General features: G+C 49.1%; 6 protein-coding genes across 6 annotated transcripts; 5 read left to right on the top strand and 1 right to left on the bottom strand.

Moving 5' to 3' along the window:
* Positions 1 to 213: 213 nt before the first annotated feature.
* BDR25DRAFT_375109 (cytochrome P450) lies at positions 214 to 2,056 on the top strand (the record flags this gene model as incomplete). The annotated part of the gene is made up of 7 exons (XM_033697363.1): positions 214 to 292; positions 345 to 437; positions 486 to 555; positions 605 to 733; positions 788 to 1,620; positions 1,668 to 1,831; positions 1,881 to 2,056. The coding sequence occupies exons 1-7, from the start codon at positions 236 to 238 to the stop codon at positions 2,053 to 2,055; spliced, it is 1,521 nt and encodes a 506-aa protein (XP_033553106.1). The 5' UTR covers positions 214 to 235.
* Positions 2,057 to 4,805: 2,749 nt separating this feature from the next.
* BDR25DRAFT_277304 (putative cyclase) lies at positions 4,806 to 5,911 on the top strand (the record flags this gene model as incomplete). Its single annotated transcript, XM_033687608.1, has 4 exons — positions 4,806 to 5,081; positions 5,132 to 5,273; positions 5,322 to 5,504; positions 5,553 to 5,911. 4 exons carry the CDS (start codon positions 4,806 to 4,808, stop codon positions 5,909 to 5,911), a joined length of 960 nt encoding a protein of 319 aa, XP_033553107.1.
* Positions 5,912 to 6,729: 818 nt separating this feature from the next.
* BDR25DRAFT_252175 (MFS general substrate transporter) lies at positions 6,730 to 9,197 on the top strand. Its single transcript, XM_033686160.1, has 7 exons — positions 6,730 to 6,776; positions 6,843 to 7,231; positions 7,279 to 7,394; positions 7,445 to 7,616; positions 7,668 to 7,752; positions 7,801 to 8,212; positions 8,266 to 9,197. The coding sequence occupies exons 2-7, from the start codon at positions 7,061 to 7,063 to the stop codon at positions 9,068 to 9,070; spliced, it is 1,761 nt and encodes a 586-aa protein (XP_033553108.1). The 5' UTR covers positions 6,730 to 6,776; positions 6,843 to 7,060; the 3' UTR covers positions 9,071 to 9,197.
* A 1,525-nt stretch (positions 9,198 to 10,722) lies between these two features.
* On the top strand, positions 10,723 to 12,125 carry BDR25DRAFT_252176 (repressible acid phosphatase). Its single transcript, XM_033686161.1, has 2 exons — positions 10,723 to 11,331; positions 11,380 to 12,125. The coding sequence occupies exons 1-2, from the start codon at positions 10,729 to 10,731 to the stop codon at positions 12,103 to 12,105; spliced, it is 1,329 nt and encodes a 442-aa protein (XP_033553109.1). The 5' UTR covers positions 10,723 to 10,728; the 3' UTR covers positions 12,106 to 12,125.
* Positions 12,126 to 12,456: 331 nt separating this feature from the next.
* On the top strand, positions 12,457 to 13,580 carry BDR25DRAFT_321791 (uncharacterized protein; the record flags this gene model as incomplete). Its single annotated transcript, XM_033691990.1, has 3 exons — positions 12,457 to 12,574; positions 12,639 to 13,361; positions 13,552 to 13,580. 3 exons carry the CDS (start codon positions 12,457 to 12,459, stop codon positions 13,578 to 13,580), a joined length of 870 nt encoding a protein of 289 aa, XP_033553110.1.
* BDR25DRAFT_300354 (uncharacterized protein) lies at positions 13,555 to 14,609 on the bottom strand. Its single transcript, XM_033689354.1, has one exon. It carries the CDS (start codon positions 14,430 to 14,432, stop codon positions 13,755 to 13,757), a length of 678 nt encoding a protein of 225 aa, XP_033553111.1. The 5' UTR covers positions 14,433 to 14,609; the 3' UTR covers positions 13,555 to 13,754.
* Between the last annotated feature and the right edge of the window lie 200 nt (positions 14,610 to 14,809).

Raw genomic sequence — 14,809 nt, forward strand, 5'->3', positions numbered from 1 at the left:
CGACTCCGATCTCTCTAGCTGTATCCCGCGTGTTGGGGAAGCTCGGAGAGTCGGCTCGGGGTTAGATTCTCCGTATGCGGCTTCTACTTCACCATCACAACCTTCATAACCACTTCTTTTCCGGGCACCATTGTTTCACTGGCAACGGTAGTATATATTGGGCTGGCTTGCTGGTACTGAAGAAGCTGCCAGGATTACTTCTTCCTTTGGACCCAGTCCCACTTCAGCTGTTGGAATGGATCGTCTGGCGGAAACCCGTGTATTACTTTTCTTTGGAGGTGGGGTAGCGATTGTATGTTTCCCCGAATCTCAAGAATTCATGAAAGCTGACTGGTTTCATATAGAGTTTCCTCTACGTGGTGGGGGTCGTGGTCTATCGACTATGGTTTCACCCACTAGCGAAGTATCCTGCTCCACTTCTGAACCGTGTCACACAAGTGAGTCTCTCGAAGCTACCAAAAGAGATAGGATCTGATTTGGGGAAGCTCCCTGCAATTGTATCAGTCCTAGTCGGCCGCTTGCCTATGTACACAAAAACATTGCATGACAAATATGGTAAGCCATTAGGACATATGCCGCTGATCAAATCGTCAATGATACCCAGGCCCAATCGTGCGATTAAGTCCGAACGAGCTTTCTTTCAATACCCCTCAGGCGTGGGAAGACATATATGGCCACCGTTTGGGAAAACCGAATATGGCAAAGGATCCCATTCACGTTGGAGCTGTTGATCGTAAGTGGGAAAGTGGTATAGCTTTTCATGCTATATTCTGACACCGTTTTTCAGCGGTTCCCGGAGTCTCCACTATATCGATGTCTGACAATGAAACTCACGCGCGACAGCGGAGGGCTCTTTCTCACGGCTTTAGCCAGCAGGCTTTATGGGGCCAAGAAGAGATAGTCCAGGGCTACGTCACAAAGCTTCTTAACAACGTGAAGACCTTCGCCGAAAAGAGTCAGTCATTTAATATCGTGGATTGGTACAATTTTATGACCTTCGATGTAATTGGGGATCTCTCCTTCGGCGAATCCTTCGGCTGCCTCGAACGCGGAGACTTTCATTTCTGGATTACCCTCATTTTCCGATCTGTGCAAGCCGGAGCTATTGAGGCTGCCACGAGGCGCTTCGCAACTGCAGGATCTCCTCTTCAAAGCTACCTTATGCGATGGATCCCTAATGAGATGCGAACGCAACGAAGAGACCACCTATCCTACAGCAGAGAAAAAGTTTTGAAGCGGCTATCAGACACAAAAAGCGACCGAAAGGACTTCATCTACTATATTCTCCGCCAGTCAAAACGAATCGACCTGTCCCAGGACGAGATCATTGTTAATGGAGCCCTGTTCATTGTCGCCGGAAGCGAAACCACCGCGATGACTCTGAGTGCTATGACAAACTTCCTCATCGCGCATCCGGAGAAATTTGAGAAATTGAAGAAAGAAATCCGAGGGAGCTTCAACTCGGAACAAGAGATCACCGTGGAGAAGGCAACTGCACTTCAGTACTTGAATGCTTGCATTGAGGAGACTTTACGGTTGCTGCCACCAGCCCCCATTGGGTTCTTACGATCTGTTCCCGCAGGTGGCGACACGATTGATGGAGAATACCTTCCAGGAGGTGTAAGTTTTGAAATGATCTAGAGCCTTGGTTGAAGCTAATGAAGTAGACGACCGTCTCTGTGAGTTCGTGGTGTGCTCAACACAACGCAGCGAACTTCAAGAACCCCGATGAATTCATTCCGGAGAGATGGTTCGATCCAGCATATGCCACAGACTATAAACTTGCCAGCCGACCATTCTCCCTCGGTCCACGAGGTTGCATTGGGAAGAAGTGAGTAGCGAGACCTTTAGTGACGCTAACTAGTCTAACGAAGATGTAGCCTGGCATACATGGAAATGAGACTTGCCTTCAGTCGACTATTCTGGCTTTACGATGTTACCACAACAGACGGTGCGCCGGATTGGAACATGGAAGGCCAGATGAAAAACATGAAGGCATATAGTACATGGGTGAAGCCTGAACTAAATGTGAAGGTCAGCCCAGTGCGGAGATGAGATGTTTCTTTGCTTCATGATTCAGATGAGGATAAGTGAGGCTGCATTTCAGGGAGAAAGGGATAGACATGATTTTGTAGCTGAGATCTGATGCCGGAAATTGAGACTCCTAATTTGCACTGATCTCCCCTCGCTTCGTAAAGAGAGATTAGCGGTGAACATGCCAAAGCCCAAATGAGCCACCAAGGCCCCCTTGTGGGCAGCCAGAATGCGGGGAAGTCCAATAAGAGGAGATCAACTCGTCCCCTCCGAAGGCCGAAGGGCCGTGCATTCCGACCTTCGACGATGAACCTCGCTGTCCTGGCGACAGAAAAAGCCATCAGTGCCTCTGAATTTGCACCCGCAATGGCAACAAAGCGGAAGCACGATGCTGCTGCTTCGATGGAGAATCCTCGTGTACGGTCTGACGAGGGTACAGCTTCCATGAGCCCCCAGAACTCCCAAGGCCATATGGCGGAAAATTATCCCCGTAAGCGCATAGCAATCGCAGTAAGACACCCTCCCAATCTCTCTGATGGACCCCGAAGAAAGCTCTAATTCGAATTTGCCGTCTAGTGCAATGTGTGTCGGTTCCGGAAGACCCGGTGCGATGCTGCGAAGCCATCTTGCGGATTTTGTACGGATCTTGGGATCGAGTGCAATTATCGAAAACCTACTGTTGGAGACAGGTTCGTATGCTAGTAATCCTCTATGCATGTGTCGTGACTCTCATCACTCGCTAGAGCAAAGCCAGTAGCCCCACCATCTGACGCCCTTGTCAATATCGAGAGACGATTGTCCCAACTCGAAGCCCGGCTGGAATCTACGCACCAATTGGTGCAGAATTCTTCAATGCTCTCTCCAAACGTGTCCACTAGTAGCGAAGTGCTTCTTCCAGTTGAATCGAGATCTCGTAGGTCAAGTCTAAACCGAGGACTCGTTGAATACATCAACACCAACCTATCCAATCCATCGGTTGGGACTCCGGTATCTTACGATTTTGCCTATCGACAAACCGCTACCGAAGCTCTTACTGCAAGGCCGAGTTTACTCACCTTTCGAGCTCCACCCTATATTCATGTGGAGAGCTGGGACTACACGGCAGAGTTTTACGACGATGAGATCCTTGCTGGCGAACACCTCTGTGATCAATTTGATATTCTACTCTCACAGCCACTGGACCTAACAAAGAGGACGACAAGACGCTTGCAGCAAAGTTTTGTCGAGAACTTCCTTCGATGGACTCCGATCTTCGACCAGAGAGCTTGTGTTAGCGCCCTTGAGGAAGCTGCTGCTGGAGACTTCCTAATCCCGAACCCATCCACATGCCTCACGATGCTATTCCTAGCATTGGGGGCGATATCGGAAGACCGAAGCGAGAGCCCCGAAAACCAAGCACCCGGATTGGATTACTTTGCTCGAGGTTGCCAGATTCTCGAACGACTATCGCTTCGCACAGGCAGTCTTCCTACTTTGCAATGCCGAGTTTTGCAGGCTTCTTACTTCAAATTCGCCATCCGACCCATGCAAAGCTGGAATTCTATCACCCAAGCGGCTAGAGATTGTATGCACCTTCTCACGTCTAGAGTCATAGAGAGAATGAGCCACTCTGAGCAAGAAGCTCTTCATCGTGCTTTCTGGGCTTGTTCGACCATTTTGCACGAATTGGAAGCTACTATGAAGATGCATCCTATCGGATTACGTCATTTCCATGAACTTGTCCCTCTTCCGCAATTCGAAGAAGAGGACTCGGGGTTTTACTATTTTCTAGCACAGATCAGCCTCCGGAAGTTTTTGACCCAGTCGCTTGAAGTAGTTGGATACCATTCTGGGAGAGTTATCTACGCCCCCGTTGTGACTAAAGAGCTACGAAAACAAGTCCGCGAATGGTACGATCACCTGCCCTCTAGCATTCGGTTCCCAATAGACACTGCACCTGTCTTCGACTCGAGAAAGTCATTCCTACGTGGTCAATATATCGCATTATTTGTAGTCCTTGGTTGGCCTTCGGTCCTCAAGATAATGGAGCATGGCGAGAGCGGAGATGCAATTCTGCTTGATTCAGACACGCTGGCAGCAACAAGAGATCAAGCCCAGGGCTGTATTAGGGGTTGCTGTCTATTCTTGAGTGTAGCTGATGAGCAACTCATGGGCAGGAAGATGGGTACTCATTTCACCCTTTGGGCGTAAGTTCCCTAGGCTATATTCCCCCTTTAAGTTGCTAATACTTTTGTTCAGCGCATATGCTATGCTTGCAACTTTAATCATCACATTCAATTGCTCAGCTTTGGCCTTTGTCGAAGAAACCAGACAAGAGCACCATATTCGGAATGCTTACGAGATACTGCGCCCATGGGATCACCTTCCATTGATACAACGTGGGCTTGGGAGAATCCGCATCCTGATGCGGCAAGCTGGTCTTGCCGACATCGATAGCGTGCCAAATGAGCCACCATCTCACGGCCTCGGTTCCAGCTTGGAGACAAGGCCTGGATGAATCCTGTGATTGTCCGAGCGAGCTGTACAAGTCGTTGCCACTTCACAACAATGACCGCTTTTGACGAGAAAAGTGGCGGAGATCAATTTCCGGGGCCCCGCTACTCTCCGAAAATGCACCCCACCAGATCAGGTGCCCGTCAGAAATGACGATGTAGATCACATTACATCTACAATACTATTGGGAAGGGACACAACCGGAACATCGCACCTGTAAATAAAACGACTACTCCATATCTAACTAATCACCCTGGATCCATCTAGTCGATCTCGTCATGGCTTCCAGAAAGATGACAAGAGCATATCCGAATTTTTTAGAATTACCTCTGGATCCGTCACATCCTCCGTATACGGCATGGGGACTTTGGGGCATGGATGATGAGCTTGGAACGCTGAACCACCTTACGCCAGAGAGGACAGTAGCTGCCGCGAAGGAAATCAAGACAGGTCGCCGGTTCGGCATCAACTGGGCACTGGAACAGATGGACTACACCGGAGGCTTTCGGGAGACAATCAAGCATGAGATTTTTGAAATTGGAAGGAACATGAACGTATGTGGTTCTTTGGAAGAACCAGCGTTTTCATCTCACATCTTGGGTAGGATGACCGCATAACATTCAACACTCAAACAAGTACACAGTGGGATGGGCTAAGGCATTGGGGGTTTGACGATGGGAAGTTTTACAATGGTTTTACGCAAAAGGAGATCCTCGAAAACAAGACTTCACGCCTAGGCATACAAGGTAAGTATTTATTGTCGTCTCTTAGGACACATGATTGACAGCTCAAAGCTTGGACACAGGAAGGCATCGTTGGAAGGGGAGTTCTGATAGACTTCGTTTCGTTCGCTGAACGTAACGGGATCAAATACGATCCACTAGAGTATTATGCCGTACCATTAAAGGTTGCAAAACAGATTGCAGCGGAATGCAAATTCGAGTTTCAGGCTGGAGATATTATCCTTCTTCGCACTGGTGAGCACCCTGCACCTCACCTACCGTCATTCCGACTGATTGCAACAGGTTTCACTACCGCGTTCGAGTGCGCAAGTATGGACAAGAAGAAAGAAGTCATGGCAAAGTCTCCCTTCCAATATCCAGGGTTTGAGAGCAACTTCGAAGTTCTGGGGTGGCTCTGGGATACCCAAATTGCTGCTGTCGCAGGTGATTGCCCTGGATTTGAAGCATGGCCTCCATCAGAGCATGCAATGCATCAAATCCTGCTCGCTGGATTTGGGATGCCGATTGGAGAGATGTTTGCACTCGACGAGTTGGCGAAGGAATGTGAGAAGCAGCGGAGATGGACATTCTTTTTGGCGAGTGAACCGCTGAATGTGAAGGGAGGCGTTGCGAGCCCACCAAATGCCTTGGCTATTATGTAGATGGATATGTAGATGGAGATATAGATGTAGATGCAAGGACTAGAAAAGGACTGCGGCGTCCAGATTAATCAGCAACTTCAACTCACTTCCAAGGTTCCTTGATTCTGAAATCTTAACGCGTTTCCCTTTCCACCTTAATTCATTAACATTTTCACCCTCTTGTTCATCATCTGACGATCTACCGTGCATTTGAGAATGACTTCAGCCACAATAGTCCGGCATCGCCACGAGTCAAGCCTCTTCCTTTAATGGCCAATCAGGGCGGCTTTCTGGAAATGGCTCGGCAAACGATTTCCTTCGTCGCGGATCTTCGGAACAACACCTCCTGTTGACCCTTTCTCCATGTTGGTGAGGTATGGGGTAGTTTGCGGGTTGATGTATGTTCGCAGAAATGTACTGCACCGCGGACGACTCGGCATTCCAGCATCTTCTGAAACTTGATGCCTCCAGCACCCCTAGATTATATTTAATGGAGTTGGCACTCATTCTTGCGACCCTCTCTCAAAAGAAACCCACCCTCGCCGGTAAATTACAAAGGTTCCTACTTGATTAATTGACTCCTTCATTTGAAGAGTCGCGCCGAAGTCTCCGAGCTTCCGAGCATCCCCGTCGTCTCGCTCCACATCACCGCCTCAACGGTTACCCCGGAGCAGAGAACCTGGCCAAGTCGCCCTCACCAATTCCCCATCCGTGCGCACATGGGGAAGGTCTCACCATACAGGATGTTGCCGAGCTCCGAGCCAAGAACAAAGCTGCAAAGAATTCCACATCATCAGGAAGCCCCTGAGAAGCCCTAGCCTCCACAAGCTGTCAGATGCAAGTCGTTCCCGCATCACATTTAGCAAACCCGGGGTTTAGTGCATGGGTAAGCAAATCCCACATCCATGTTGCCACCATGCTACGCCCAGAGCGCTGGGCTTATGGTTCTTAGTCTGCAAACATGAGTCCATCATTATGGTTTCGGGACGGACGAAGCTCGCTTCGAAAGCGTTAGCATGGGGGATGTGACCATGAGCGAACGTGGTCGGACCCACTGCAACGGATATTGGTGAATATATCTTGACATCCTCCTGCACCTCAAGTCTATCCATCCTGCAACCTGGGTTTGTGTTTCCTCTCGTTCGGAATCCAATCAGACAAGGGCCAACCATGGCCTTAGAAAAGATCGAGCAAGAGCAGCTCGAGGTCATAGAGAATTCTGCTTCTTCTCAAGTCTCGGATGCCATTGCCGAGAAGGGGGTTGTTCACACCAACAACTACATTCCGAATGAAGCAAGGGATGAAGATGTCGTTACTTTGAAGACATGGATGGTTATTGTCGTAAGTTACACCTTTAACTGTATGGGGTAACGCTAAATCGCCATCAGGTTCTCTCGGCATCCTATGGCCTCAGTTTCTGGGTCGTGACGACTCTTGGTGCTATTCAAGCCCAAGTATCAACTCAACTCGGAAATCCGGGCAACGCAGCGTGGTGGACGACCGTGTAAGCAGCACAACCACCTAGGCTATAAGTTCAGGCTAATAATGGTATAGGTATACCATGTGCACTGCTATCTCCTTCATGGTATTTGGTGGTAACTCAGATCTCTTCGGTCGACGATGGTTTGTCATTAGCGGAAACATTCTCGTCTTTGCTGGGTATATCGCCATCGGTTCTGCAAAGAACACTGAATCAATTATTGGGGGTTGTACGTCCATCGGAATGGTATGTCATAGGGTTTCCTCGCACCACTGATGCTGAAGCTAAGAAATGTAGGGAGCCGGTCTCTGTCAGCTAAGTGCTTTTGGCATTCCAGAATTACTTCCAAATAGACTTCGTCACATCGGTGTGCTCATTGCAGGTACGACTGCTTTACAACTATTTCCTTTCAAACGCTGATTGAGCCTAGATGCAAGCACGTGGATTGCTGTTCTTTTTGGACCTATTGTCGCTCGCTACGCCATTCGACACGGAGAATCATGGAGGTGGCTCTTCTACGCCGCTGCAATAGGGACTTTCATCGTCTTTTTTCTTCTCATCTGGCTCTATCACCCTCCGAAACATCCTCGTGGTATTCCTTGGGACCAGGCTTTGCGTGAATTGGACTACTTGGGAGCTGTCCTCTTCACAGCTGGCGCTGTCTGCGTTTTTACTGGCGTCATCTACACAACAATTATCCCATCATCCGATCCGAAGGTCATTGCTTTGCTGTGTGTAGGGTTCGCTGTGATTGGAGTATTCGCATCTTATGAGCGCTTTGCTCCACTCAAGCAAGCGATGTGTCCACCTGACATCTTTGCCAAGGATAAAGGTCGCGAATTGTATGTCTCCACTTTTTTCTGATTGATTTCAGCATACTAACATGTTCTGATAGTACATACCCATTCATTGCCGGCGTGATCGTAAATATGTTTTTCTACAGCGTCAACATCGTCTACCCAACCTGCATCAACGTTCTCTGGACCACAGCCTCCACACCCTTATCCACCCAACTCGAATACACACTCCCACAGAACCTAGGTCTCATATTTGGCTCTATGCTCCTTTGGTTCTTCGGCATCAAGATCGGTCACTGGAAATGGCAATTCATCGCCGTATTTGGTGCAATGACCCTCTTCGGCTCTCTTATGGCGCTCGCCAAACCAGATAATATGGCCATGATCATGGTATTCTGCTTCATCTGCGAGGGGGCATATGGCTGGGCCCAGACTCTGAGTATTACCTGGATTCAGATGGGTGTCCCACAGACACAGTTGGGTATCTCGGGTGCATTGGCCGGTGTGGCGAGGTGGACTGGTGGCGCATTGTCGAGCTCGATTTACCTCGCCATCCTTAGCAACGTGCAGATCGAACAAGCCGGCAAGCTGATATCAAAGGCTGTCGCTGCCACCGGAGGTTCGCAGGCAACTGCTACGGCTCTCATATCAGCGATTCCGCTTGGCGCAGAAGCGATTGCTAAGATCCCTGGAACGACGGAAGCGATGGTAGCAGCCGCGGGTGGAGCCTTCGTTCAGAGCTATGTTGTTGCCTTGAGGACGGTCTGTCTGACGAGTATTGCATTCGGGGTTGTCGGGACGATTTGCTGTTGCTTGAGTAACGATATTGGGCCGAAGATGAACGACAAGATTGAGGTGTTCTTAGAGAATGATGTTCAGGCTGGGAAGAATAGGTTTCATTAAAGTCCATCTGGCTTAGAAGGAAGAGGGTGGCCAGCAAATTGGAAGTATCTGGCACAGCAGAATTAGATTTAGATCCGAATGGTGTGACCATCGCTACTTCTATATAACAGACTAGATGATTCCTGACAGGACTATCCTAGAGGACCTCTAACTTAGTAGTTCTTAGAATAGCTCTTCTATAGTGCCCCTAGAAGCCGAACTAAATTGCTAAATGGAACTCGGGATTAAGGTGCATCTACATTCACGAGCTTCCAAGCTCGCAACATTCCGGAGCTGGAATCTTAAAAGATCCGAGCTTGTAGTGAAAGGTCGCCATTTCAATTACATATGCACACAACCCTTGGAAGGGCGCACATTTACGAGTCAACTTATCGTCGTCTGGCATGTGGGGCGTCGTTTCCTGAAGACACCCCTTACACCTCCACTTTTACTGCATGTTGTGGCCTTCCTCTTTGCGTCGCTGCGCCACAACCGCTGCTCTCAACCTTCATAACTAGGAATTCCCTCCAACTCTTACCTAAGTAGTGTTTTACAGACCATCCTATCGACCTCCACTACTAGAACACTTTTCCAAAATTTCACAAGGGAAACCACTCTAACCTAAGTAGCGTTGCAGTCTGGCACCACCACACCGTGATTGCTCCTTTCAACTCTGAGGTCACTACCAGAACCCCTTTCCTATACACCATAGAGATAAAACAGCACCCATTCACCTAGACGATTAGAATCCGTCATTTGTCTTGGCTTGCCATCACATGTACCTCCACTGTTGGAGTAGATCCTCAAGTCCAGATTCCGGCTGGTGATATCACGTACATATGGATGACAACTAGCACTGTCAAGCAATTCCAGAACATAAGACATGCGCACAACAACTCTGGGAAGGGTAACTTAAAGCTATTTTCGTGCCGTAGATAGGTGGTCGAGATACAGGATAATGGTTAACTTGCTTACCGGCTTGCGTATTTGCAAATGCCATTTCTTCGCCCCTCTAAGGACGCTTGCTGAATGGGAAGCGGGATAAATAGGAAATCATGAGTGAGAAGATCCAGGGGAATGGATTGCGGTGTATTCAGAGGATACTGAAGCGTAAAGGATGCTTGAGAGAACAGCTGAAAATCCCGCACACACAAATCTGATGGACTAGTTGGGTTGCTCATTTCGAAGGGAGAAGTGGGTATTTTTTTGATTGGCTGGAAGACTTCACTTCCATAGTAAGACGCTACAAAGACCCCGAGAAAGCATTTGGAGAGGCTGTGGAATTTTTACTAAGGGGTTGATAAGTGTAAGCGGCATTATGGTGTCAAAAGATGATGGATAGGATGGGCGAGGAGGATGGTGGATGACTCCAGGTCCCAGAAGGGAATGCCGGGGTGCCTGCCAAGTTGTGCTGAGAGCGCTAGAACGCTTGAGCGGTGCCCTGTTTTGCTGCAGGAACATCGCCTTCCCAGCTCCTCCGTCATTGCTCCATTCGCCATGTAATTCTGAAAACACCATCCTGGCATCTAATTCCCGGTATTTCACCTCGGCTATACCAATTGCTGGCTTTCCTAGCATTCACTATGATGACATCGTGCAATTGCTCCCCTTAAAGGGTGTGGGCTCTGCAAGTAGGTCCACCCTCAGCTTGAGGGTCTCAATTCTCAGTACCAGCGATCATGTTTCGTTCACTCACTCTTTCTCTTGCTCTCGCTAATTCTGCACTTGCAACCTACTCTTTTGACCCACTGGAGCATCTGGCTGGCATCGCCCCCTACTTCGAGCCCGCCGACCCACCGCTTAATCCCAAACCCCCACAAGGATGCAATGTCACCAGAGCCTCATACCTGGTTCGACATGCTGCTATTTATGCCAATGACTTTGATTATGAAGAGTATATTGAACCTTTCACCAACAAGTTGAAGAACACTACCGTGGACTGGAGCAAAGCCGGGCCACTTCGATTTCTCGCAACATGGCAGACACCAATATCGGACGATGAACAGGAGAAGCTGACCAAGGCCGGAGAGCTGGAGGCTTTCCAGCTAGGTGTCGACATAGGAATGAGATACCCCAGTTTCCAGGCCCCTAAGAGGGTGTGGACGTCAACAGCGGAGCGGACCGAGAAGAGCGCCCTATCCTTTATTGAGGGTCTGGTTGAACAAAGCAACGAGACACAGCGTGTGTCTGTTGCAGAGAGTGAAGCAGAAGGGGCGGATTCACTGACTCCATATGAGGGCTGTCCGAAATATAGCTCGTCCGCTGGGAGCAAACAGTCGTCGGTAAGACTCATTCTACCTGCTTAGGCAACCCTGCTAACAAAATGGAAGCAATACAAGGAAATATACACAAAACCAATCATTGAACGTTTTCATAACCTAGCGCCTGGCTTCAACTTTACTGCCGACGATATTGTGGGCATGCAGGAGTTGTGCGGCTACGAGACCGTCATTAGAGGTTCGTCTCTATTCTGCGGCCTTGAGGTGTTTTCGCCCAATGAATGGCTTGGATTTGAATACACGAATGATATCCAATACCATTACAACACCGGTTATGGAAACGCTATCTCTGGTGTGCTTGGATACCCTTGGCTCAATGCTACTGCTGGACTCCTTGCGTCCGATAATTCATCCCAGGACATCTATGTGTCCTTCACCCACCGCGAACTCCCACCCATGGTACTCGTCGTAATGGGTCTTTTCAATAACTCGGCGTATTCGGGAGCGAACGATCCCAATGCGACCATGCCCCTCACAGTTCAGAACTACATGCGAGCCTGGATATCATCCCGTATCCTTCCCTTCCTAACTAACATCGCTGTAGAGAAAATGGCCTGCGATAGCTACGGCTTCGATTCTGGCGACTACTTCAGAGTTCTCGTTAACCAGAGCCCTCAGCACCTACCTGATTGTGGAGATGGGCCTGGGGAGAGCTGCTCGAAACCCAGGTTCGGGCAGTTCGTGCAGACAAGGGGTGAGATGTTTGGAGGATACACGGAGAATTGTCAGCCAGAGTATAACAACTCGACGAATGTACTCAGCATTTATGAAAGCTGAAAAGTCTCACCTCTGGCCTTAACCATCCTTTATACTATGATACAATAGCATACAAACAACAAGCGTGGCCGTGGTTAGGATACATCCAAAAAAAAGATCTCACTAGGTCAGTTGTATAGTCTGGGGCGACCTGCTAAATTACTACTAAGCCTTTTGGTTTTCCATATTGCCGACGCGAGACTCATTTACACGTGAATTATAAACCGCCCATTAACATCATTCCGCAATGCCGAACATTCCGTGGCATGTCTGCCTCAAATTCTTATCAATCGTCCGATCTCTCCATCACAACCACAGAACTCTTTTCTCGAGCGAATCTCATTCCTCATATTGCTTTCCTTGGTCGCTTTGATGTCTTTGTATTTTTTCCGTGTTCAGCGCATTATTCCGGACGACTTTGATGGTCTTTTTGAATTCCTCGATCTCACGCAAATATCCTATTTGGCATACAATGGCCTCGCTCGGCCTAGTGTTTCGGAACCCGCACCTCCTGTTCCGCAAGGCAGGCAAGCAAGATCGCAGATCCGCCGAAGAACTTGACGGGACTACACCACGTCTATGTACTTTTCCAGAGCTCCCCAAGTGGTACCAAGACAATCCGCACATCCAAACTGGATATCGTCCTGTATCGAATAGCTACCAGTCTTGTCTGCTCTCGCTCAGCTACCTCCACAATGAGACTATCAATATCTACACACATTTCCTACCGGCGCTCATCCTCGCACTAGTGCTTCCAACACTCCAAATCCAAATTTCAAGAATCTATCACGACACGACTTGGATAGATCGATTCATGCTGACCCTCTCCCCAATGGCCGCGCTCTTCACCCTAACCCTATCAACAACATACCACACACTAATGAACCACTCCGCATTCATATCAGGATCCTGTCTCCTTCTCGATTACACTGGAATCTTAGCTCTCATTCTCGCAAGCTTCATCTCCGGAATCTATGTCGGATTCTACAACCACCCGTTCTACCAAAAATTCTATTGGACCATGATCACCGCGCTCATAACATTGTCGTGTCTCCTAGTCCTGCACCCGCGCCTCCAGGGTCCCCGCTATCGGCCTCATCGTACCACCGCGTTTATTCTTACCGCATTATCGGGGTTTGCGCCGGTGATTAATGGCGTTGTATTATATGGGTGGTATGATGCGTATTACTATCGAGGGGTGAAGTGGTGGTTGGCTGAGGGGCTTTGGTATGGGATTGGTGTGGCTTTTTTTGCTACGAGGTGGCCAGAGAGAAGGGGTAGTGGGAGGTTTGATGTTGTGGGGAGTAGTCATCAGTTTTTTCATGTTTGTGTCGTGTTGGGGGCTGTTTGTCACTGTTGGGGAGTTTGGGGAGCCTGGAGGGCGAATACTTGAGGGTTGAGAGGAGGTTGATGCCGAGGCGCTTCGTTAATTATGAGAGAGGGAAGAGATTTTAGATATCTTTAAAGGTGGCTTAAGTTGTTGGTTGCAGTTGTAGGGTTGACGTGAACTAAGGCTCTTCTAGACATGGAGATTCCACGCAATATTGATTGTCTGGCCAGGAATGCAGAGGGGTATCTTGAATACATGGCTATGAATCCACCACTTCTTAACCTCTCCTTTATTTTCCCACCCCCTGCCCACTCCATCTCGCATCCGTCCTACATCCGTCCTACCAAGCGTTCAAAGCCGCAGCACCGACCAAAGCAAGCAACGCAGAACCTTCAACGCCAAACCTAACCGCCGCGGCCGTTGTTTGCGCTGGAGGCACTCCAGAAGCCGTAGCGCTCGCTCCAGAAGCCGTAGCGCTCGCTCCAGAAGCCGTAGCGCTCGCTCCCGAAACCGAAGCCGCAGGAGCGGTCGCTGCACTCGCGCTCGCTTTAGTTTTCAACCCACTGCTCGTAGCCTGGCTCTGGCTCTGCGAAGCAGCTCCTGTTGCACCCAACAACTCTCCACCTGCAGTAACTGTCGCAGCAATGAACCCAAGCTCGGTGCTTGAAAGTACTGAGCTGGTCGCCGTACCGTCCATAGAGACATTACAGGTCATTTCCTCTTTCTTGGTGTTGTGATCGCAGGTGAATTCCACAGCGGACGCTGACTCGACAGATACAGTAGCCTCATATATGGTTGTTGAGACGATGGAGTATCGGATGCCGGTGCCCCAACCGCAATCTTCGGAGGAGACGCCTGTGGGGCAGCTGAGGTCGAGAACGGTAGTCGTGGGGTTGGCGGTTACGATAGAGGCAACGGGCGCAACACCATCATAGCCACCCGGGAAGAAGAATTCGAGGGTTTGCTCCGCAAATGCAATTTTAGCTAGGATGGAGAGGAGGGCGATTGATTGATACATAGTGGTATATTGAAGGCTTGCTCTGAAAAGACCGTGTATTAATTAAGAAATGATAGAGTAACTTGCAAAAGAGTGTGATGAAAATGGAAAGCAAAAGCGAGGCACCGTTGAAGAGGCTTGGAGGCGTCTCGGGGGAGGTCCTCATTTTAAACTCCCCCTAAGCTTGTAATAAAAGCTTATTCTTCGCGGTTGAATAAACCGAGATGAGGCTAGCACGCTAGATGTAATTTGCGCTAGCTATAACAGGCCAGGGACCAGAAATTCGTGTATCAGGGGAAGTGCACCTTTCCATATTAGGCATTTTAGCGATAGGTTTTCTGCTGGTCTGGAAAACGTCAGTCACTTGGTGACGTGCACCCTCCAACGCTGAAGATCGT

Source organism: Lindgomyces ingoldianus, assembly GCF_010093535.1.
Source record: "Lindgomyces ingoldianus strain ATCC 200398 unplaced genomic scaffold BDR25scaffold_3, whole genome shotgun sequence".
Classification (NCBI taxonomy): domain Eukaryota; kingdom Fungi; phylum Ascomycota; class Dothideomycetes; order Pleosporales; family Lindgomycetaceae; genus Lindgomyces; species Lindgomyces ingoldianus.